Here is a 25,748-nt window from a genome sequence, read left to right on the forward strand (position 1 = left end):
TGCCATAATCTCTCTATGCTCTCTCTTTGCTCATAACCCTCTGCCTGCTGCTAGAGCCCTCAAAGCAGACTCAGAGCAGGGAAAGGTTCCAATTTACATTTTTATGGTCTGGTGCAAGGGAAAAGAGTGCTGTCTCCCTACCAGTTCCGCATAAGTAGGAGTTGGATATGTTTTGGCATCTTCTGTTATTACCCAGATGCATTAATACATAAATATGATGCTCTTATAGTTGCATACCATCATATAGTAAGTAAATTGTATTGGTAGTCTACCATTTAATAATTTATTATACAATTAAAATATTATGAGATGTGCTCCATTCCAAAGAATTGGTCTCATTTTTAGAGTATTCCATACCATCCAAAAATTGGATGTACTGTGTCATTGTCACCCACTCTAGTCCCATACCCACTGTTGGGCAAGATGCAGTCATTGATTCATTCAGTCATCTTATTCACTATACAACATTCACTCTCCCTTGCCTATACCAAACACTGCCCTAGGCACTGGAAACAGGTCATTAGACACTTGGAGTCTAGTGAGGGAGACTGACATGAACACAAATGGGGTGTGTGTGTGTGTGTGTGTGTGGTTTCTTTGTCCTCCTATTTGGAAAAATCTTCCTACATATATCCAATATAATTTATATAAAAATTATTTGGGGGAGGGTATGAGATGTGGGGAATCTATGTTTCTTCTTTTCTAATTTGTTATTTGAACAATCCCCTCTGTGGTTTGGAATGCCACTTTTCTCATATGCTCAGATACAATGTAAATTGAGTGTTTCTAAGCTCTGTATCATTTTACTTATCTGCTCAAAGATTATAAATGTTGCCACTTTATAACTCATTATAGTATCTGGTGATGGAAGTCCTTCATTTTTTAGTTATATTCCAAAATATTCTTCATGTTCAACTGCTTATTCTCTGCATGATTTTTTTTTTTTTTTACTTTGTACAGCTAGTCCCTTAAAGGTGAGTACTTGGAAATCTAACTTCCAAGTTCTTTTAAAGTTCTAGTTTAAATTTAGCTTTTAATACCCATCACCCGGTATTAAGGACGGCACATGTGGTGATGAGCACTGGGTGTTATACGTAACTAATGAATTGTTGAACCCTGCATCAAAAACTACTGATGTATTATATGTTGGCTAATTGAACATAATAAAAAAAAAGAAAAATGCTAAAAGTGAAAACCATAATAAAAAGACTAGTAAACATAACTACATTAAAATTTTAAAAAATAAATTTAGCTTTTAACACATTTTTCTCTGGGTGAGTATGAAACATGAGAGCTAATACCAGGTATCATTTTCATTTTTGCTCATTTTGAAATATTCTGACTTGTTTTGCTGTTCAGTGCTGCAGAGACTTTAAATGAAAAGTGGTGTTTAAAACTTGGCATAGATTTTGCTATTAGAATTTTAACTTACTTTTTTTTTTTTTAACACCTTAGGTTTAGCCCAAAGGCATCCCTTCCACCACCTTTTCAGATGCATCTCTCAAGAACCTGTGCTAAGGAAATGAGTGGTATGTTTTCTAAACATTATCTTCATGATACCTTTTGGCTTCTGGAGCCTCAGAGCCCCTAAGAAAAATATCTGATGGTGGTTTTTCACATTTGCTCTCACCTTATCCTACTCGGAATATATCTCTCTTCCCCTCTTTCCTCATTTCTTTAAATCATGACATGAGGTGATCTAAAGAGAAAATAATACCTCCAGAGATATCATTATTCTGACACAGGCCTTCCTCACATCAGGCCAATTCTGTTTCACTTCCGTGTGTCACCTGCAGAGATACTTGTGTCCCTTGTCACGCTCTCACTCATTAGAGGGTAAGATTTAAAGTACGTAAATATGGGACTTCAACTCATAAAGTGGTTTCAGATACTCCACCATTTAAAAGCCTTGGACCCTAAACCGTGTGCAATGACCACTAAGCATCTAAGTACGAATATAAATGATTCCTTGGGTTATAAAATCCAAAAGGGCTGTTAAGAAAACTGTAAGAAATATAATAAAGTCAAAGAATCTGCAGATTAAAAATGCACACACTCGTTTTCTTGTCTTCTCCAACCAAAGTATACATTCCCTACTCATAGACCCACCTGAGGGACACAGTGTTTCAAAATCAGTATTTATGTAGCAAGAAATTTAAGTGTGATTTTAAATGATTTGCTGCTTTAAGTGTGATTCTTAGTGAGTCAAAATTTTTTCCGTAAGAACACATCTCTGGTATTTCTTATGGAAATTAACTGAATAATATGATTTCTGTTTATATCAATTACTGTTACACAGGCATTTTCTGAAACATGGCTTACTCAGTAAAGTTGTATACCCTTTAGAGACTGTAAATCCTTTTCAATTAGAATAAGCTTTTTTCTACAGAACCATGAGGACTTGTTTCAGGAGGACTGCAGTTCACCTGGCAGCTGATATATACACACTTAAACACAGTCTCTCCTACCTGTTATAAAACAGATTACTCCCTTGATTTGTTTAACAAAAGGCACACAAGTTTAGGAGACTCCCAGTGGCCCTACAGAAGAGGTGCATTTAGCAGAGACTCCAATCTTACATCAGTTCTGACACTCTCTCTTTACGGGAGGTCTGGCCAGTTCTCAGAAGCTCATCTTTTCCTTATTCCTGGTCCTTTTGTATCATTATCTGGGAAGAACCTAAATAAATTAGTAATGCCTTTATATGGACATCGTGGACTCATTTGTTTGCTGAGCCAAATTAAGTCTCGTGCCCTGTGGTTGATAAAGCAAAGTCAGCATCTAGCCATCCTCAAGGAACCACTCACCCTTTGGCTTCCTGGCATCCTCAGAGGCCAGCATTCCCAAACTAGTCTGTGTATCTCTCTACCTGCCAGTTTAAAATAGAACAAAATTTGCTGAATCCCGGTAGAAATACTGTCTGATTAAAATATGAACATATTTTGCTTGTAGATGGTAATCTTTAACACTCTAATCTGTGTCCCAGGGAAATTTAGAAGAGGTTTGAAATGAATTTCATTGTTCTTAAAATACCAGAACTGTCAGCTGTAGTGGACACTCGAATTTCTTTATTGTCTAGGATGTTGGCTCAGGCATTCTAAGTTTTAAATAAAAAATAAGTGTGAGTAAAGAGAGCTAGCTAAAACTTTATAAAAATTCACTTATAAAAGATAAATGATTTGGATTGAGGAAATAAAAGCAAATTAGTAGATATCTGTGGGTACCAGAGCTTTTATTTAGTTTATAAACTGAGGCTAGGATGATTACTGTAGGTGGATCAATTTTTGAACTTCTGTGTATTGCTGAATTATTTTTCTCATTAATAAAGCAGAAAATTATATTTTAAAACCTAGACAATTTTTTATTTTCTATAAAACGTTCCTTGATCTTACAATTAAGGCATTATCCTAATGCTTTGTGGAATATAACTTTAAGCATTTCATATACACCGATATTGTCTAAAATTTAACCTTTCTTAGTTGCACTTAGGAAATGATTGGTTAAATAATAAATTTCATTATTCTTTACAAGGCAAGATCATCCTGATGTTTAAATTAAATTAGGAAGCATCCTTGTAACATAAAGGGAGCAGGTTCCCTCTGTGGGTGACTGTTGAGCCTACTGGTCATTTCAGAGTTAAAATTTAGAATGAAGTTGTCATAGTCCTGCTTGGCCTAATCCTGCTTGCTTCTAAGTCCCTTGACCCCCATAAGCCTGAAGTATAACCAAGCCTAATGACACAAATACTAGGTAATGGGGATAATCTAAAATGTTAAGCCTTCTGGCTAATTCTATCATTTTTTTAATTTAAAGATAATTTAAATCAGACTGTTGAAAAACCAAATGTCACGCCTCCTGCCTCTTACACTTATAAGATGGATGAGGTTCAAAACCGCATAAAGGAAATACTAAACAAGCATAACAATGGCATTTGGATATCTAAGCTTCCACATTTTTACAAAGAGTTATATAAAGAAGAACTTAATCAAGGAATTTTACAACAATTTGAACACTGGCCTCATATTTGCACGGTACGTTTCTCCTTCTTCCTCCCTTCTGATGCCTCCTCCCTGCCCCACTTTCAGATTTTGAGTTATTAGTCATATCACCTTTACCCCGGGAGCATGAAGCACTTGACATAATATTGCTTCATTAATATTTATCTCTAAGGTTAACATCAGTTAACCTTAGAGATATCAGTTCTTATTTATAGAAGTATGTCAAGATTGAGGGCTATGTGCATTGTGATTGCTATTTTTATATATTTTGTTTTAAATTATTTTTACGTGCATTTAATATGTGCTAATATGTATATCATTTTGTATTGAACTGCTTCCAGTAGATGCTGCTAACTTTGCCGTTTTTGTAAGTTGAACTAACTGGTAATAAAACTTTATTAGCTTCAAATTTTACAGGCTTATTATTTTGGCTGTTTATAGAGTACCTTATTTTAATTTTTAAATTAATACAGGGTTGTGATTTAAAATGTTTACAAACTTCTTTGGAGGAAAAAATTGGACAAGTGAACTGACATCAATTTCTATACCTGTTTCTACTTGAGAGTCTATTATTATAATAAAATGATGGATCAGAATAGTTTATTAGAAATCCTAGTTCAGCCAGCAATAGAGACAATTAGATTCTTTTTTTTTTTTAATTTTTTTATTGTTATGTTAATCCCCATACATTACATCATTAGTTTTAGATATAGTGTTCCATGATTTATTGTTTGTGCATAACACCCAGTGCTCCATGCAGAACGTGCCCTCCTCAATACCCATCACCAGGCTAACCCATCCTTCCAACCCCCTCCCCTCTAGAACCCTCAGTTTGTTTTTCAGAGTCCATTGTCTCTCATGGTTCTTCTCCCCCTCCGATTTCCCCCCCTTCATTCTTCCCCTGCTGCTACATTCTTCTTCTTCTTTTTTTCTTTCTTAACATATATTGCATTATTTGTTTCAGAGGTACAGATCTGAGATTCAACAGTCTTGCACAATTCACAGCGCTCACCAGAACACATACCCTCCCCAGTGTCCATCACCCAGTCACCCCATCCCTCCCACCCCACCCCCCACTCCAGCAACCCTCAGTTTGTTTCCTGAGATTAAGAATTCCTCATATCAGTGAGGTCATATGATACATGTCTTTCTCTGTTTGACTTATTTCGCTCAGCATAATACCCTCCAGTTCCATCCACGTCGTTGCAAATGGCAAGATCTTATTCCTTTTGATGGCTGCATAATATTCCATTGTATATATATACCACATCTTCTTTATCCATTCATCTGTTGATGGACATCTTGGCTCTTTCCACAGTTTGGCTATTGTGGACATTGCTGCTATAAACATCGGGGTGCGCGTAGCCTTTCGGGTCCCTACTTTTGTATCTTTGGGGTAAATACCCAGGAGTGCAATTGCTGGATCATATGGTAGCTCTATTTTCAACTTTTTGAGGAACCTCCATACTGTTTTCCAGAGTGGCTGCACCAGCTTGCATTCCCACCAACAGTGTAGGAGGGTTCCCCTTTCTCCGCATCCCCGCCAACATCTGTCATTTCCTGACTTGTTAATTTTAGCCATTCTGACTGGTGTGAGGTGGTATCTCACTGAGGTTTTGATTTGGATTTCCCTGATGCCGAGCGATATTGAACACTTTTTCATGTGTCTGTTGGCCATTTGGATGTCTTCTTTGGAAAAATGAGACAATTAGATTCTTAAACTAAAGTAACTATTAGATGTTTCTTAATGTTTTCATTTACGTAGTGTATATTCAACGATGTAACTATTTTAAATGGCAGCATTAGCAGCTACTTGGGGCTTCTAAGCTTGCAGAATTAAATATATATATATGCTTTTGTTTGATAGAGGGCTTTCATTTATCTAATTTAATATATATTTTGGCCCCCGACCTTGTTGGGTAAAGCACAAGCCACTCTCTTTTTCTAAACACCTGGCCTGAAGACAGCATGTATTTTTGTAACCACTTTTTCCTTCAGGTCACTGACACCCATTCGAGTCCCAGTCACTTTCCCGGCAAGTGTCATTCGTTCATTCATCCGACCATTTGTTCATACATGATTTACCGTGCCCCTGCAGGTACCAGTCACTGCTGTAGATGCCAAGAACGCCTTAGGGCCATGTCACGTGTCATATTACACAGTGGAAAGTGGGAAAACAGGAAGACATAGCAAACTCTGGAAATAGGCTGTTGCCTTATTTATAAAGTCAGGAATGTTTACGGACTATGTTACCCCTGATTTATGTGGAATATAGGGTTTGCTCTTATAATGGGAATTCCTGTTGGTTGCCGTTCATTTCATTCCATTTTTACTCCTTCCTAGGGAGAGTTTTCTCCTTGGCTGCAGGTTTAGCAGCATTGATGTGCCCCCTCAGGGTTCCCTCATCTTGAGGGGACTTTGGATGTTTCACCAGGCTGCTCAATTTAGAGGTGCAGGGCCTGGAGCCCCTTTCCGAATGCTTATGGCTCTTTTATTTTTTAAATCTATATAGACAGTCATAAACGTATAGCATATCTTCAATGAACTAAGAGCCCTTGTTTGTCAGGATACACATATAACTCACTTTAAAGCTTTGGTTAAAAAAAAGTTGTCTTTGGAGTAAATTTTTAAAAATTAACTCCACAGATCCTAATGTATTATTGTTTCTGGTTGTTTTATTTTATACTCCATGATAACTACTAGTGTCTGTGTAGCTTAATTTATGGCTTTTGGGGAGAAATTTTCATCTTTCCTAACTATATGTCTGCAAAACTCCAAAATTTCTCTTGCTAGGATTGTAGGTGAGAGAGTATATCTTTGATGTTAAAACTTTACCTAAAATGAAGGGTTTCTTACTAAATTTCGGGTGCTGAAACAACTGACTTTTTATTTTTTGGTTGTTCAAATTCATCTTTGTTGCATAATAATGTTCAGGCAGTGAGGGTAGAACGTGAAACAGACATAGAATATACCTTTCTTATCTATATTCTGTGTCTCTCAGCTTTGAGTAGGACTGTTCCAGATGCAATCACTATAAATTATTAGGGATGAGAATTTGCTTAGTGTTAAAGCATTGTGTCTAGGATGCCAAAAACTGCCAGTCTTATTGATGTCTATTAATCTTTTCAAAACTGTTTTCTTATAACCTCTGAATATTTTTAACAGCCTGCTGGTATACAGTTTTAAACAATTACACCATGGTTATTTTTAGACAGTTTTAAACAGTTATACCATGGTTGTTTTCCCTTTCTTCTGACTTCTTGCTTTTCACCTTACTGAAAAGCAGAAATGCTGATAGCATGCCCGGGGCCGATGCTATTACAGGTGAGGACATTCTCAAATGCAGCATAGAAAATTCCGAGTAAGGGAGATTTGGTAGTGTGTATCACTCTATATAGCTCCTTGTGAAACTGAAGAAGAAACCCAAGTGTGGCATATTTCCCTATTTTCCTAAAAAAGTGCTCTCTCTCCCCCAATCATATAAAACATTCTACATAAAAAAGATTGAAAAATAGAGTTATGAAGGCAAAATCACCCATTTATACCTATACACAATGGATACACCATATGTACTTGACAGATTCAGAGATAGCCACCTGCAGGTATTTCCATTTGAATATCAGAATGGGCAACATAAGCTTCTGGGGCCAAGGAGCAGCTCTGAAATTGTACTTTCATGGAGGTTCTAATCAGCTATGTGCTATAAGCCACTTCACAAGGGTATTGGATTACTTTCTGATGCAGGCAGAAGGATGCTTTGACTCTGTTGTTCTTAACCTTTGGATCTCTCCAACAACAAAATGTGGACTGAGTTTTGAAAGCTAAAGAGCATATAGTCATGTTCACAGTGATGAACCCGTTGCATAGGGTTCCTAGGCAACTTGTGAGGGAAGTGGAAATAGTGCAGAAGCTGTCGTGAAAAGGCAAAGAGCCCGAGATGGTAGATCTCTAGCCCAAGGATACTGAGCCTAAGAATTCCCACTTAGTCCCAGGAGGAGGACAGTAACACCTCTTAGCTGTTCTAGAATGCTGGTCTTATTAATGTTCTTCTTAACTGCTGTGTTTAGCTAGGATTTATAAAATGCTTCTATGAGGGTGCCTGGGTGGCTCAGTCGTTAAAGCGCCTGCCTTCGGCTCGGGTCATGATCCTGGAGTCCTGGGATCGAGTCCTGCATCAGGCTTCCTGCTCGGTGGGGAGCCTGCTTCTCCCTCTGCCTCTGCCGCTGCTCCCCCTGCTTGTGCTCGGTCTCTGTCAAATACATTTTTAAAAAAAATGCTTCTATGAGCCAGACGCTGCCCTGGGTGCTAAGGATAACGGTAAACAAGACAGACATGGTCCTTGCCCTTATGGCACTTACTGTCCAATGGAGAAAATAAACATTGAACAAATAATGGTAAGCCTGTGACTGTGCTGAAGAAGTGCAGGGTGTTAAGGAAATGTGTAAACAACTTAGGATGATGAGTCAAGAAAAACTTCCTGGAGGAGGTGCCTACTCACTGAAACCTGACAGGTGAGCTGAAGTAAGCAGGCAAAGGAGGCAGCTTGTGCCAGAGCCCTGAGATGGAAAGAAAAACAAACTTTTTCAGGAAAACTGAAAGAATTTCAATAAGGAGAGAGTGGCTCAAGAAGAAACTCAAGAGGCAAGCAGAAGCTAGAGGTCACTTTGTGAAAGAGTCATCATCTGGTGGGAACTTAGCACATACCCCACACCAGGAGGTCACCCAGGATCCAGAGCTTCTGGCAGACTTTGATTTCTAGTAAAATTCCAAATCTTACGACAATGACTGTTGAACACCAGAGATTTTGTTGACATTCTCCACTCTCTGCAGTATGGGTAGAGAAACCTCTCCATTCCCACGTGAGCCAGAATATGTATCTTTATTTAATGCCTTACCTGACACTGCACAGAGAGCTGGTGGGCTCTCTTAGAGCCGGACAGGACCACATGCGCTCAGCTGAGAAGGATTTCCGCCCTGCCTCAGAGACCTAGAGGAAGAGCACAGGGCCGCTTCGGGATAGCTGGGGCAATGTTCTGAGTTGTGCTGGAGGCACATCAGGCCTTAATTATGAATATAACATTTTGTGAATGAGAGCATGAAATTCTAGAACATAAAATGTGAGCGATGATAAAACTGCCCAATTGTACTAATTATTCATGCTTTTACAGAAAGTTGTTTACTATTAATCTGTATTTTTGTTAAATGTCATTTCCCTACCCCTTAGAAATCACTGCACTTTACATTGTTGAGTACTCTAATAACTCAGACTCTAAAAATTCTTGAAGTTCTGAATTGCATCAATACAGTAATCTCCATAATATCATAGGAGGCGACGGCAGTTCTGCCACTTACAAAGATATGTTTTTATATTTTTGGATGTTCAGGAATTTTTCTTTAATTGTGGTAAATAATTGTATAAGATAATAAAGCCACCTGTTAGCCCATGCAACATGAACTGCCCTTTTTTAAAGCCTGGATATTTCTGGGCTAAAGCTGAACAACTTGAATTTCTAAGGAAGTGAACATAAATCAAACAGCAGTGATGCATCCTCAGATTTAATAGTGTGGATACCATCTACATAGCACCGCCAGCAGAAGCAGCAGTGAAAAGATAAACTGAGGGCGTCAAAGTATAGCCATAATATCTAATTGGAATCCAATTTCTTTTCTAATCCTTCACCAATAAAAAAAAAAAATATGTGATGAACACATTGAAACAGTTTAATTTTAATTTTAAATTTCATTTCAGTGAACATCTGAATAGAAGAAAGACTAGCACTGTGGCGAAATGAGATCAGAGATGTTGTGTATGATGTTGCTGTGCTGGGACGTGAAACAGAGCAACTGCCCATAGGGCGCTTGAGTAGGATAGGAAGAATTTGGGCTTTGGAGTTCTGTGTTTGCCTTGCCATCTCTTAGCTATATTACTTTCAGTGTACAAATCATCCTCTCAGGGCCCCCACTGTGTTCTAAAATGCGACTCTATCCATCGCATAGGGTTGTTGAGTGAAGTGGGACAAACTATAAAAAGCAGCTGCCATGCAGTATCAGACACATAGCAGCTATTTAGGAAAAAGGCCATTATTTTTTGAGGGGCAGCCCAGCTTAAATTAAAGCAGGTTATAACCACCAGCAAACCAGAGATATGCCCAGCAAGCTCTACAAAGGAACTTATCTCAGTGAAGATAGAGGAAAAGCTAATGGAAGAACAAAAATTTAAATTGAAAAAAGATAAGGAGAGTAGATGACTGAAGTCAAAGGAATCGAAACTCCAAGATGAGATGAGTTTCTGTTATCTTAGGGGCACACCCCCCCGCCCCCACCAAAGGTAATGAGGGCATGCCTAGAGTACCTACTTAGCCTAGAAGGCACAGTGAAAGCCACAGCCGCCAGCGAGGATCATCCCCAAAAGCTCTGCACACATTTAACCAGAAGATGCCATCGTCTTGCTGAAGGAAACTGAGCAAGAGCCTGACCTTGGACACGCTGAAGCAAAATGACTTGAAGTCTATCCTAATATAAATAGTTGCAGTCAGCATCAGTAAAAAGTCCTTACTAGGAAAAAGGGGTGAGAGGTGAAAGAGAGTATGAGCCTTAAATTGTATACAGTCTATAAAACTGCTCATCCAAGATGGTGGAGAGAGTTTTTCTGAGCAGACGGTTTGTAAACACTCAGGGGTTACCCTCTACAGGCACTTTTTACCTTTATCTTTGATTTAAATCTCTGTGGAGTATGCCACAAACATTTGTACTTCTTAAACAGAAGCAACTAAAAATTGTAACTGTTTCTGAGTATCTTGGGCTCGGCATCACTAGTATTGGTAAACTGCTGCAGATAGGGTGGCAGTTGTCGGTGGCGTGGGACATGGAGATATGTGGGTTAGCTCATCTCTCTATTTCCCTGCATGTAGTATATGCCCCACCCACTGCCCTTATGGGCTTCGGCTCCCAACCTATCAGTTTGTCTTCACTGTGGCCCAATGGTGCCATTGGGCACCATTTTCTCATCTCTCTCAGTGGTCTGACTTTTCCAGAACTTCTCAGTTTTAGTACAAAAAGACTGAGCTCTTAGGGAGGTCATCAACCAGTCAATCCTTCTTTCTGTGAACTGGCTAATCATAGAGTACTAGCTTCTGGTCAGTAACTCTTTGATGTTTTCACTGTTGCAAGGTACTTAGGGGTCTTTTATTCACTGCTGAAATTGAGTTTTTAAATTGGTTTCTTTTTGAGTTCAAAACCTTTCTAATGCTTGGATTGCTCAGAAGCAGGCCTCCAGGTAAATGTGATTTTACTGTACTGTCTCCGGTTTGTATTGGATGGTGACCACATAAAATGAAATTTAGAACTTAAAGCATCAGGGGCACCTGGGTGGTTCAGTTGGTCAAGTGGCTGCCTTCGGCTCTGGTCATGATCTCAGGGTCCTGGGATCGAGCCCCACATCAGGATCCCTGCTCAGCGGGAAGCCTGCTTCTCCCTCTCTGCTGCTTGTGCTCTCTTGCATTCTTTCTCTCTCTCTCACTCTCACAAATAATAAATAAATGAAATCTTAAAAAAGAAGAAGAACTTAAAGCTTCAACACAAAGAACCACAATGGAAACAAAACTGTGACTGGATGAGACCCATACAACTGTTTTAGAAAACTTTTTAATTTAATTGGACAATACCAATTCTATTAGAGAATCCCAAAGAAAATTCTAATTCCACGAGAGACAGTAAGTTTACCTCAGTAGCTCATGCTGCAGAGTTAGCAGATGAGCCTTCCATAGACTCAAAGGAGTTGGGCTTCAGGAATTTAAGTTTACAGGTAAAATTAGAAAGGAAGAAGTAAAGACCTCTAGAATTAAGAAGAAGAAAGTTTCTAGGTGCGTAGAATAAAGACATTTGTGTGAACAAACTGGGCTCCTGAAGAAATTGACGTTTGAAATCCTTGGGCCTCACATATGCCAAACCTAATATGTCTACTCTAAACTTAAGAAATCCCAGAGGGGTGTGAGAGAGAAGTATTTCACTGCAATTCCAAATGAGGCAGAAATCAAACTAAATATAATAAACTTATGGGGATAAAAAGTCTAAGGCATATTAGATACCAGAATTTTCTGATGAGTACCAAAGGAGGTGGTTTAAACTCCATGGTGTAGAGAGTTAATTTTCTATGTTACCTACCTGTCTCTCCTGTTGGGGGTGAGGGTGAGGTGGAGTGAGTGAAGATGTGGAGTTCCAGGTCATGCCACTTCCCGGTCATTGGACTGGTAGTTTTTTGAGTGGATATCCAAAGCCAAAAAAAAAAAAAAAGTGTATAGCCACAAAACAAAGAAAACATGGAGGAAAATGGTAGGATTATGACCTTGAATCTTCTCCTACAGAAGAGAAGGCCCATGACTCCCTCCTCAGGTATGTATCTGGATCAGGTAGACTAGAGAAGGTGAAAAGCGCCCTTATAAGAGATAACTGAAATGATGAGCTGCTGATTATCATACTAAGTATATAATAAAAGCCACATTTCAAGTGGCTGTTGACTTACCTTGGTCATTTGTGAAGGCTAGAAGAAAACTTTCTACTTGGGGGATGTGACAGGCGATCACATGACAATCTGGTTAGATGCACCAGAGCACAGTGAATAATGGACACCACACTGTAACCCACATTATAGCAATTCCTTATCTTTGGGGAGATTGTTGTAAGCTGGGGATAGAGTGGTAGGTATCTTTTGTAAGCCTATTTACCAGATAATTAGAGACAAAGACACATTTTGTGGAGGATAGGTAGCAATCACTGTTGAATGAGAAAAACAAATTTTCGTGAAAATTTTAAAACAAAGTTTCAGTTGAAAAAAATTACATTTGTTTTACGTTTTTTTAACTTGAAAAATATGAGTTTCATTATTTTTCCCTTTGAATTCAGTAACCCTTCAGCCAGTCTCCAAAGATTGCTTAGAAATTATATGGACCAGACATTATCCATATCACTAAGCTTATCCACGAATATTTGCCTTACATGTTGAAGGACATCTCATTCAGCTCTGGTTAGTGTCAGGTTCAGTTCCTAAAGTCAGGCCTGTGTTTAACCTTAGCAAATACTGATTTGAATTTAAAGAGGCCAAATTACTTGAGAACAAAGTGGAGTTTAGGTTTATAACCAAACCTCTTGAGATTAAGGAAGAAGCACACTGGAAAATGCCTACAGTTCAAGGAACTAGTCATTTGGGGTTGGGGGTGGCTATCTACTTTAAACAATAACAGTAAAATGAGACTGCTGCTAGGGCATCTGGGTGGCTCATTCAGTTAAGCATCGCCTTCAGCTCAGGTCATGATCCCAGAGTCCCAGGGTCGAGCCCCACATCGAGCTCCCTGCTCAGTGGGGAGTCTGCTTCTCCTTCTGCCCCTTACCCCGCTCATGCTCTCTCTCTCACTCACTCGCTCTCAAATAAAATCTTTTTAAACCTTTAAAAAATAAATGAAACTGCTGGGGAAAGAAATCTGTCCAGTTATTTGACTGTTGTTTAGAATTTGGATAAACTTATTGGTCAAAAATCTATAGGCTGACTGGAAAAGCTTGACTTAACTATTGTAGACACAGTCCTGGAAATTTACTAATTCCAGATGATCTCTTAGCATTATTCTGAAATAAAGATCAGAAAAGAAAGGGAATTCTGTTTCCCCTAAGTGGCCGTAATATTCATAAACTTCTGTTAAGATAGTAATTCCTAGTTAGAAGAACTCAATATGCTGGCCATATTTAGAGATCATGTCTAGAGGTTTGTTAAAGTGCATTGTTAGGTAATTGGTCCTGATCACATCTAAAGCACAGGTGGGAATGGAAGCTTCAGGGCTGGGAGTGGGGGAGACTGTTAAACAAACATTGAAGTATCTCATGTTCCAATTCACTCACTGGATAGAAAATGATCATAAAGCTGAAGAACCCATCTTACCCTCTTTTGAGTTAGAAGAAGCCATGTGGACATTTGGGGCATGGGGCTTGTGAGAGTTGTTTTAGATAAATAAGAAATTCCACTGCAATTAGTTTCTACCATCCACTTCAGAGAAGGTGTTGCAAAAGGTTGAGAAGAGGTCTGTAGGCAAAGAATGAAGGTGGGCCCAGAAGGCTCAGCTGGCTTTCGATGTGGACAGTCATGTCTAGATCTAGGATTACCTGAATTGGGATTCTATATGACAAGTGAATAATTTACATAGAATTCTATTTTATTTCTCCCTTTGCTCCAAAAGTATGTTTCTTAAACCTTCTCTGGATACTGTGTTCTTTTATCTTATTAAGTGTCTTAAAGCACAGTGAAGATTGGCATTTTAAGATTCCAGATTTAAAAACACGAATCTCGAGACCACTGAGAGCAGAATGAGGAGTTTTCCAAATATTTATATCCCTACGGTTTAAAATTAGGGACATAAATTGTGGCTATCATATAATGTGCCATCCAGAGGGTCACAAGGTGTCAGCAGGAGTTTACCAAGGATGACCAGGAATCCAGCAGATGCTAACCATGGACTCAGTTGCCTCTACTTTCATTGATGCTTGAGGTTTTTCTGTCATGGACTTTTCCCCCAGTCCTCAAAACTTAAACACACCTTGGCAGAAGAATGTGAGGAGGAAAACCTAATGTTTTATACTTGTGTTAATATTCATCTTCCTCATGTATCATCTAGAATATATAGTCAGACTAAAAGCAGTCTATTTTAATATTAAATTGACTATGTCTCTTGACTTTTTAAAGCTCTCCTTGGGTAACAAGACAATATCTTCTTTATATATACGTATTTAGATTCTTTCTTCCTAGGCATTATATAGAAAATGAATAAATGAAGTCAATGTTCTTTACTAACAAGCTGAGCTGTCGGGAATAAACCATTGGGAAGAAAGCTAGGAAATTTTTAGACAAAACTGAAGCATACTTTAATATTCTCTTCTTCTTAGGAGAAGGAGGACTTCTTACAAGCTTGTATTATTACCTTAGTGGTCTGGAATGCTCTTCCAAGGGCTTAAATTACAACTGAGGGATAGCTGAATAGGATCTGACAAATAAGGAACATTTTAGAGGGTTGGGAATGCTAACTTCAGTCTAATCAAAAGTTGAGAAACTTTTTTTTAAATAAAGAGCCAGGTAGTAAATATTTTCAGTTTTGTGGGCCAACAGCTCTGTCATTGTTACCCACCGTCTGGCACAACTGCTTGACTCTGCTCTTGAAGGGCAAAAGCAGGCAAACGCAACGCCTAAACAAATGGGCATGGCTGTGTCCCAACAAATCTTTATGTACACTGCATATCATATCATCTTCACCTCACAAAATAATTCTTCTGATTTTTTTCAACCATTTAAAAATATAAAAGTCATTATTAGCTCACAGGCAAGGCAAAAGCAGGTGGTGAGCTGCATTGGGCTGCAGCTTGTAGTTCGCTAACCCCTGGCCTAATAATATAAAGGCTTAAAACTTGGAAAAAATAGTGCCATACATCAATTTCTCTTTCTTCTCTTATACAAAGAGATGCCATCGAGCCATGCCTCTCAGAAATGTTATACAGATAAAAATTAGAGATTGGATGACATACAAATGCCAGGCATTTTTATCCCTTGTTCTTTGGAGGGGCAGTTTTTAGCTTTCTACTTTAGTTGTTGTAAAAACTGCACCTTATCTCTGGAGGGTCTTTTTCTAAATAATGGAAAGTTAAGGGTTTTCTCAGGATACTGCAAGAAGAAGAAAAACAGCTAGGGCTTCAGTTTTGTCTAAATATTTCCTAGCTTTCTTCCCAATGGTTTATTCCTGACAGTTCTGATAACCTTTTCACAGCTTCATCCCACCTTGTATTCAGTTGATTTTTGTAAGCTGTTGCTTTGGATTTGACAGAACCGAATGAGATGTGTGGTTTACAGGGCAGAAACTCTCATGATTTCATAAGTTTGTTGGAGGCCAGATGCCCCATAAGGGAAATTAATGCTGTTTTATTTCCCTGTTGATTTCTGAAATGTGGCTCATGATGTTATTTGTAGATGAAAGAAATGCATTAAATCTTAGTAGTTGAGAAGAGTAAAATGTACACTTTTTTGTTCTCTTGATTAATTTGAGAACAGTGTTGTTCTCATTTAAAATGCATTAATGTGTTTTCAGGTTGTTTATAGCCATTGAGATATCTGTCATTTGCTTTATTTAAAAATTTCAGGTGGAAAAACCTTGCAGTGGTGGTCAAGATTTACTTCTTTATCCAGCTAAGAGAAAGCAGCTTTTGAGAAGTGAACTGGATGGTGAAAAAGTGCCTCCATCCCCACTACCTGCTCCAAAGCAAATACCACCATTAAAAGGGTGTCCAGTAGTTATGCCAGGAGACTTTAAAGAGAAAGTTTCAGAGCTGCTGGCGAAATACTCAAGTGGTCTTTGGGCCAGTGCCCTCCCCAAAGCCTTTGAGGACATGTACAAAGTGAAATTCCCTGAGGATGCCTTAAAAAATCTTGCCTCGCTTTCTGATGTATGCACCATAGACTACATTTCTGGAAATCCCCAGAAGGCCATTCTCTATGCTAAACTTCCATTGCCCACTGACAAAATCCTGAAGGATGCAGGGCAAACACATGGTGATTATGATATCAAGTCTATGATTGAACAAGAGTATTTGCAGATAGAAGAAAACATTGCCAAAAGTGCTGATACCTTTGTGGAGAATACAACAGTTCCTCCATTAATCATTCCAACTGAGGCATCCCCATCAGTACTGGTGGTTGAACTGAGCAACACAAACGAAGTGGTTATCAGGTGGGTTTTATTTTCTAATTCCTTAGGACCCTGGTGTACTGTTGTCGCTTGGCTATTCTTCCCACGGGTACTGGGAGTTGAGGAAGAATAGTATATTCTTAGTTCTGTAGAATTATAATGAAGTATAATAATAATTCTTGTTTTCATATCTTGCACATTTCTCCTAACTGCCAGAACTTTTTGTGTTTGTATCTCTTAGATTAATTTTTATTTCTTCCACATTATAATTATATATGTACATTTGTCTCTCCCAGTAGACAGTGAGCATCTTGAAATCAAAGTACTTAAAAAAAAATCAATCTCTGCATGTATTCTTAATATTTGTTAGATTTGTTAAATATACATTTGTTCTTGTGAGAAAAGATAACTAATGGTTTTAAAAATTGGAATGGTAGTATGGTCTGAATGTGAAACAAAATCTATGTTGAAAGCATAATGATAACTATGTCAAAAGCAATACCTAATCCATAGAAAAAGTAAGTCACCCACTGGGTAGGTAATACTATTTAATCTGGGACAATGTAGCATTCCATAAAAGTCAGAATAGCTAAGCACTGCTTACCTAGTATAATACAACAGATTAGCCCTTGGAGCCAAAAGTACTCTGGTTACTTGGTCCTTTTGATAACAGTCATTGCCAAAGTGGCTGGTGATACCTGGAATTAAAAAAATGGTCCAGGTCCAGGCACTTGATGTGGACTTTTGGAGAAAATATGGAATACATAGAAGATACTGAAAGACTATAATTTGTAGTTTCTGACTCAGGATCAAGAATGGGAAGCGGTATAGTTGGATCTCTGGAGGCACCTGTCTAGAGTGTGCTTGTGGACAGAAAAGGAAAAGGCTGAATCAGAATAGTATCCGGCTTCTTCAACCAAAACATCCATATGGTTTGGGCTGTTATTTCTCCAGAGAATCATAGCTAAACTGGGAATGCCTAAGGAAAGACCACAAAAAAATTACCAATTCCTTCAGTGAAAGAACAGATAAGAAACATCAAGTTCTTCCATTTGAACATACAGAAGCTTTAGACAGGTCTTGTTTGGTACAGAGGGAGGAAATGAATAAAGCTTTTATTCTAACATGTGGTATGGCCTGAAGAGGTAAATGGGTTGTTGAGGGTTAGGGATCCCACTGTGGTTCACTAAAAAATTGAGGTAGAGGAAGAATGCTGAGGAGCACATTGCTGACTTCTACCATTTAGCATTAGAAAGAAATCTAAATCTGCCTCCTTGGCAGGATCCTTTGGTGTCTGTTACTATTAGTTGTTGGTTCTGTTGTCAGACCAAGCACCTGGCACTGAGCTAGACAGATCATGTGATTTCTGGTGTTCTTACCAAGGGTTGGTAGGAATCTGGATCAGGTCCAGGAGTTTAGTGAAAAGGTTCTAATCTACTTCAGGATGATTAGATCCAGGTCCTCAGATTGTTTAGATCCCTTTCTCCAGTACAAATTTGAATCCTGGAGTCAGTATTCTACCTGTTCAGCACAGTGGCTGGCAGCCAGCAAGCACAAGGGGTGATGTGTGCTGTTAGGTTGACCCTAGGTCATTGGCATCCCCCTCCCCCCCTGCCCCAGTCCCAGAGACTTAGTAGATTCCAGCTGGGCTGAGCCCTATCTTATATATTTACATCTTCACCGAGGCAGACAGTAGGCTCTAGAAACTGGCCTGTGACTCATAAAGGGTTTGAGGATGTGTCGTAGCAGAATCCTCCGATCAAGTATGGGAATCCCTTGTCTCCGGTTTCAGAAATTAACTTTGTAAAGCTTTGTACTTACAGCATACCCAAATTGGCCTACATGTCATTCTTTGCCCACTTGCTCAGGTAATTTGGGGACAAGGCAGGAGGTCATTCTTGCCACTGCCCAGCATCAAACCAACCGTAATCTCATCCCCACCCAAGCTGTGTGGCCACTCTTCTCTACTGCTTGCCGTAGAGAGCAGATTTCACGCTGCTTCTCTCCCCCCTCCTCGTCCTCCCTAGCAGGTGCCCGTGCTGAGCAGGCCTTGGCCCGTTGGGCTCCCAGGGCTGTAGCAGCACTAACAGGAGGCCCGGGAGAGTGCAGGTCGCGGGCCTGGGCCCTTAGGCGGAGCCGCAGACCCCCGGGGACTACGGAGCCGAGTGCAGCTGTACTGCTGGCGGACCCTTCGCGTTTGCAGAGCTCAGTCAGCAGAACCCATAGAGTGTGACAAGGCTTCTTTGGCTTCTAGAGTAAATAATGTCCATGTCATATTTGGTTTTAAAATAGCCATTGCCTCAGAAGAGGCATTCTTTCCATATTGTGTAGGACCTTTTAAAGCTTTTTTACCTCGCATAACAAATAGGTTGAATAGGCTATGTTCTGTCCTGCTGATAGTTACTAAGAATGCATGAGAACATTCCCAAAGGAATAGTTTCTTAAAGCTCTATGGGACCACTTGGGCCCTGGGTAAAAGCTGGAACAATGCAAAGGGCAGTGTGTTTGTGGCACGTCCCCATCTCCGTGGTCAGCATAGCTTCCAGCCAAAAAGGCTGCCTCCTATGGCCTGGACAGTTCCTGCTACAGGCGCCCAAATTGGTTTTGCTGGAGTTTACATCCAGGAAGGAGGGCTTTGATGGAATTGTCCCTGAGCACTGATGGGCAAGAAGACAAAGCCTGTTTGTGGGAGAAAGGGAAATAGTGTGTTTTGGTAACATAAACTGGAACAAGGTGACTGCAGTTTCCACAGCAGAAAGTTGTAGAAGGGGATAGGCCGTATCCTGAAAAAGACTGCTCAGAAAGCATATAATTTAAGAGAGATTTAACTAGAAGATATCATCTCTTAAAGGGTATCAAAACTCAACATTTTGTGGTAATTTGTTCAAATTTGTTCAGTAAGCCAGGAGGATGGGTTGTCACATAGTCATGTTTAGTGTTTTTAAGGCTTTGCTTTTCTCTATTAAAATTTCATTTGTTTTCAGAGCTTGAATCTTGTTCAAACCCAGCCTCAGGGCAAACCTGTCAACTAGATTCTCTTAGTAATCTACAAAGACTTCCAGCAGCCTTAGTCAAAACCTTAAGTCCACTCTTGCTAATCTAGCCTGCACTGGCATCTCCATTTTCCACCGTATCTCCTTTCTTCCCTTCCCTTGAATCTTTTCTCAGCCTCGTCCTCCCTGTAGTTTCCCTGACTGCTTACTGTGACATCCTCTAGCTGTCTGGACTGTTGCCAAGCATTTGCTCTGCTGGGTTTGACCTGGTCTTATTTTGCATGAGCTCCACAATATTACATTTTCCTTTATCAAGACAGAAATGTTTACTAAATATACGTTCTCTTACCTGTTGGTATAAGCCAAGTCTGAGACTGGAACCAAAGATGGCCGTGGGAAAAAAACAGAGTAACGTTAATGAACTCCTACGGTTTCCCTCCTCCTGGGTTGCTTCATCTGTGTTCTCTTCCTTTAATTAATTCAGGTATGTGGGCAAAGACTATTCTGCTGCTCAGGAATTAATGGAAGATGAGATGAAGGAGTATTACAGTAAGAACCCTAAGGTTACTCCAGTCCAGACTGTGCATGTCGGGCAGTTACTGGCTGTAAATGCAGAGGAGGACGCTTGGTTACGGGCACAAATCATCTCAACGGAAGAGAACAAAATAAAGGCAAGTACTGTTTACTTTGTCATAGCGTTATAAAGACAAACACATTATTTTTCAAATGTAAGTGTTACTTCTAATATTGTGTCCTTCCTAACTGTGTTTAGTTTTTTCCAGAAGTTGACAAGATAGTATCTGTAAAAGATTAACCCTGTCAGGTTTTAAGTCAGTGGTAGTCATACTATCTCAGAGTTTTAGTTAAAAAAAAAAAATAAAAGTCTTCTCCATGGTAGTATTCAGAATCCGTGATATAATCAGGGAAAGGCCTTTATTTCCATTCCCAGGAGATATATAATAAACAGTGATCAGAGCTCCGTGGGCTTCCTATCCAGGTCAGCACTCTGGAGTCAGGGAAGCATACAGGTCAGAGGACATGACATTCTTCCTCTCCCCTCTTCTGCAGCCAGTGGAGGAGAACCGTGAACAGGGCTCGGGTCGTGGCCCAAGAGCTGTCCGAGTGTTGCCCTCATGGTCCTCTTGGAGAGGTCAGAGGATTCTTTTGCCAGTCTCTTCCATCAGCAGGCTCCAAGACTTCCAGACTTGGCCATGTTCATGGCGGTCAGCCTCTGCCGCATGGCCTGTTTTCTTTCCCTCAGTGCAAACTGAGAAGGAGAACTCGCTCACTCTCAAGGCGCAGTTTTGTCTAGGTTTTGCAAGCAGGGAAACACTTCTATTTCTGCAGCCTCTGTCCCATAATTTGAAACGTATTTATTGTGGTGATGTCAGTCCCTGGCAAATAACCCTTTTTGTGTCCCAGAGTACAAATAGTGCTCTCTGAACCTGAGCTTAGGTCCATCAGGTACTCTCCCCTGAAACCCCTGACCCCAAGAACAGTGTCAGGAGGGTCAGAAAGGGATGCTTGCTGTTTCTTACCCAGATGGTTCCGTAGTAGAGGCCCTGACCCTCTCCAGGGGCAAGCTCACCCTAACCACCTAGCCATCCTTGGCCATTCACAGAGAGATTTAGGAAATTCCTTAACTAAATCTACAAAGCTCCAATTTTTGAGCAATGGACCTGACTTTAAAAATCTGAAAATTGGAACTTTGGCAGTTTCTTATAAAGTTAAACTTACCACATGACCCTAAGTATTTCACAAGAGAAGTGAAAACATAGGTCCACAAAAAAGCTTGTATACATGTTTGTAGCAGCTTTATTATTAAGAGTCCCAACTGGAAACAACCCAAATGCTTACCAGTTGGTGAATGTATAAGCAAATTGTAGTTTATTCATATAATGGAATACTATTCAACAATAAAAAGGAATGAATTACTGAAAACAGTCATGTGGATAAAACCCACAGACTGTGCAAGTTAGAGAAGCCAGATATAAAAGAGTTATCCTGTATGATTCCAAGTAAATGATGTCTAAGAACAGGTAAAATTCATCTGTAGTGATAGGAATCAGATCAGTGGTTGCCTGGGACAGGAGGTGGAGGGGGCTTAACTGGAAAGGGGTAAGGGGGACCTTTTTGGAGTGGTGGATGTGATCTGTATCTTGATTAGGGTGGTCATTATATGGGTACATACATTTGTCAAAATCCAGCAAACTGTATACTTTAAATGGGCATTTTTCATTCAATATAAATTATATGTGGATAAAGTCTGAAAAAAATCTGGAAAAAGCTAAGGACCAAGCAGGGAACTGAACCAGTGGGGACCACAGTGTGATTAGCAGCTTGGCCCTAGTCCTGTTTCTGCCTGCGAATGTCCCGTGCCCTTGCTCAAGTCCTTCCATTCCCTTCTCTGTGTCTCAAATGCCCTTCCCTGGGTGAAAACACTCCGATCGAGAGACCCTGTCTTCACTGGAACCTCCTCTGGGAAAGAAGACCTTTCACACAATCTTAAGAATGGCTAAAGAAGAAGTAAAAACCAGGAGGGCAGGGTCGTGAAAGCCAGAAGGAGCAAGTGTCTGGTGGGGAGGGAGCGCTCGCCGTGGCGTGGCTGCTGAGAGTGTTGGGGGTTCAGGGGTGCCTCAGTATGCTGTACAGTCCTAAGCTCTCACACAGCAGTGGTCGGAGCAATTCTGGCCTGAGCTGGCTCCCCACGGCCCCATGAAGCAGACAGACATGCAGCTCCCCCCTTATCTGGAGAAACCCCAGCTACTTAGCAAGTCTTACTCCTCTCGAACTGTGCTATGCCCGACAGCGAGTACAATTCCCTCCTTGCTTTCCACTTGTCAGATCCCTGGTGAGAATGGGAAACAGGAGGATGAAGTCATGCCCTGAAGTGGGTGCGGTCTGCCGCTTCTCTCTCACGGGGTGCGGGGAGATCTGTGGCCACTTGATGGTGCCAGAGAACCAGGAATCACCTGGGGCTGGATGCCAGGACTGTGAGCCTGCTTGTGCTGATCCCAGGGCATTGGGGAGAGAAACCCCACTCAGTCCTCACAGAGCAAAGGACACAGGGCAGAGTGTGGGGCAAGTCAAACGCTCAGTCCCTGAACAGGTGTTTTGTAAACTGCAGCTGCCATACAAATATATGGTATTTGATTCAGAAAGAAAGAAAGACAAAAGAACAAGCTCCAAACATTGCAGAAACCCTTTGAAGATTTTGGAGCACTTATTCTTTAGTCTCTTGATGCTAGGAATACATTCTGAATTTCCCAGGAATGATGATTTCACGTATTATGTCCTGTTGTTAGACCATGTTATCTCCATTCTAGGTCCGGGAAGAGCAGAGTCCAAGTTGTAGGTGGTGATAGCTATTAAAGGAAAGGACTGCTCCTGACTCCTGAGGCCTCTGGGGAGGAAGCAGGGGTGCTGATCAGGGACTGGAGAAATGGGCCCCTAAATTTAAATGGCTGGCCGCGTGCTATGGGAGCCCCACCAGAGATCTCAGCCTATGGGAGCATTGAGTCAGGATAGAGATTCTGGGAGGTGATTGTCTCCGGCATGGGACATACAGGTCCCACACACCCAGTTATCAGGTGGTCTGGAAGGGTGTTCGCGTTCTCTGCATCTCTTCTTTTTTCCCTTTGATTCTCTGCTGGGGAGAATTTCTGTTTTGTATGTTTAGTACCGTAATCTAGGTACTAAGAAGCTGGCCTGTGGACTTAATTTTTCTACAGGACTTGAAAGCACCTGGCCCTGTGCTACTCGGTATTTCTTAGCCATGCCTTTGCTCTGGTTTTGGTGGTTGCTTTGTTTTAATAATGTCATCTGTTTGAATTAGAGAAGCATACTAGGTTTTCAATACCTTCCCTCAGATTCTTAGTTATCATCCTATAGTTATCATTTAAACCACAGCTCAGTGTTTCTAGATTTTATTTTTCTCAAAAAAAGAAAGAGGCTTTGTTTGTATAGTCCTTTCCAATTTAAGGTGTTATTAATACTCCAGAAGTAACATCCAGGCTCTTAATGATCTGTGCTAATGGTGAGGAAGAGTCATGCAGGTTTCTGCAAACACAGAGCTCTGTCCAGCAGATTTGGGGCCTTTTGCTGAGCTGGCCGAAGGCCTAACCCAGCTTTGCACCACTGAAAAGAAACGAACCAGATGTACCTATTTTTACAGTGTCGCATTCCCTGTCATCTAGCCATGACATCACTGTTGTCATTGACAGAAAGCAGCTTGGTCCCTCGAAGCATAGTTGCTGGGAGTAGGCCACCGCAAGTGCTGTTTTGGGGATTTCGAATCTGATCAGTACCCTCTATGGGCGATGCCCTCTCTAGAAACAACTACTGGTGTCTAAGGATGCGCATCCTTAGTGGAAGTATGTAAATCGAGTAAGAATACGGTGAGGCGGGCATCCCCTTATGTTATAACGAAAGGACGGGGGCAGTCAGGGCTGGCAGGACCAGACGGTGATGCTGCTGAGAAGCTGGCACGAAGGCGTCTGAGTTCAGCAGTCTTCCCTCGTTCTTCCCACTGGCCAAGCGGAGTGGGGCCTGGAGTCAGGAGGCCTGGCTTCCCTGCTCCCAGCCCTAGCCTTTCTCTTCTGGGCTGTCAGGGGCACCACCCTTGGCATTTTCCAGGCAGTCTGGTGCCACTTAACATGCTGATTATGAAATAAATGCAACTAGTTAAATGTGTCAGATGTTTTTTAAGAAGTGAGGATAAAAAAATTTTATTTGGGGGTGCCTGGGTGGCTCAGTCATTGGGCGTCTGCCTTCAGCTCAGGTCATGATCCCAGGGTCCTGGGATCGAGCCCCACATCGGGCTCCCTGCTCGGCGGGAAGCCTGCTTCTCCCTCTGCCAGTCCCCCTGCTTGTGTTCCCTCTCTCGCTATGTCTCTCTCTGTCAAATAAATAAATAAAATCTTTAAAAAAAATTTTTTTTTATTTGAACCTAAATGATGTTTCTGTTATCATCAGGTATGCTATGTTGACTATGGTTTTAGTGAAAATATTGAAAAGAGCAAAGCATACAAATTGAACCCAAAGTTCTGTTCACTCTCATTCCAAGCTACAAAGTGTAAGCTAGCAGGTAAGAGGAACTTTTTTTTAAAGTTCTCTCCACTTTGATACATTATTACCACTGTACTTTTGGGTAGTTAAATCCTAAAATGTTCTTAATGTCCTCTTTATAAGATGTGATCATTGTAAATATGTTTTAATGTTTTATTTTATTTTATATTATATATATTTTATTATAAAAATGTGTATTGGCCATCTTAAAGGTTTTGTTGTTGTTCTAACTGCCCTAGCAACAATGCTAGAGCCCCTGTATCATGGGGTTTGATCAGTCTGAATCCTGTTGTTTGACCTGGACTCTCCACTTCTTTCCCACTGAGGTGGGCTCTGGGTGCTGCTCATTAGCAAGTAACACACCTTGTGCGTCTCCGGCACATGTGTGCGAGTGACATGGTAGGGATAACCTCCAACCATGGAGGATGCAGTGGCCATGTTCATACGAGGAAAGACATGGGAGTGTGTAAGCATCATGCCAGGAGAGCCTGAGCTAGATTCAGAAAATGATCGCCGTTCTTTCATGAAAATTAGCCCACAGAAATACCTCCTTCTCAGCAAGGATGCATCTATCAGACGAGCTGGGTATGGCTCTGTCTGTGCGATAAATCTGAAGTAATGTTAGAAGCCTGTTACAAACCCCTGGGAGCTAGTTTTGAAAGAACATATCAAGAACATAAGCCAAGATTTAGGATGCTGAAATGAGAGGTTTGGTAAAAGCTGTAACGTTACGTGTCTAGAGAACAGAATGAGAACAAGAGAAAGGTAGCCCAGAGGGAGTCTGTGAACTTGTGCTATGGATTTCAAGGGGAGGAATACAGAAATGGACCTTATAGCACCATTGGGGAAATGATGAGCTAGTTTTAATTAGTTTAATAGAATAACTTAGAGTTATCATGTATATGCTACATAGAATTACAATTTTCAAAGAATTTAAAGAGTGATGAGACTATAATAAAACTCGCCTAATACCCATA

The 25,748-nt window shown here is 40.5% G+C and overlaps 1 protein-coding gene across 5 annotated transcripts in view; it reads left to right on the forward strand.

Annotated features, from left to right (window-relative positions):
- TDRD7 (tudor domain containing 7) overlaps positions 1-25,748 on the forward strand; it is a 75,937-nt gene that overhangs the window by 25,312 nt on the left and 24,877 nt on the right. For 4 of the 5 annotated variants that reach the window (XM_078061492.1, XM_036100520.2, XM_036100523.2 and 1 more), the window contains 5 exons: positions 1,456-1,529; positions 3,814-4,031; positions 16,167-16,753; positions 20,189-20,375; positions 24,679-24,790. In XM_078061492.1, the coding sequence (XP_077917618.1) occupies positions 1,456-1,529; positions 3,814-4,031; positions 16,167-16,753; positions 20,189-20,375; positions 24,679-24,790 (1,178 nt within the window). The remainder of the gene's footprint in view (positions 1-1,455; positions 1,530-3,813; positions 4,032-16,166; positions 16,754-20,188; positions 20,376-24,678; positions 24,791-25,748) is intronic. The other variant, XM_078061494.1, reaches the window with a different exon arrangement.

The sequence above is a fragment of the Halichoerus grypus genome, chromosome 14 (assembly GCF_964656455.1).
Source record: "Halichoerus grypus chromosome 14, mHalGry1.hap1.1, whole genome shotgun sequence".
NCBI classification, from domain to species: Eukaryota; Metazoa; Chordata; class Mammalia; order Carnivora; family Phocidae; genus Halichoerus; species Halichoerus grypus.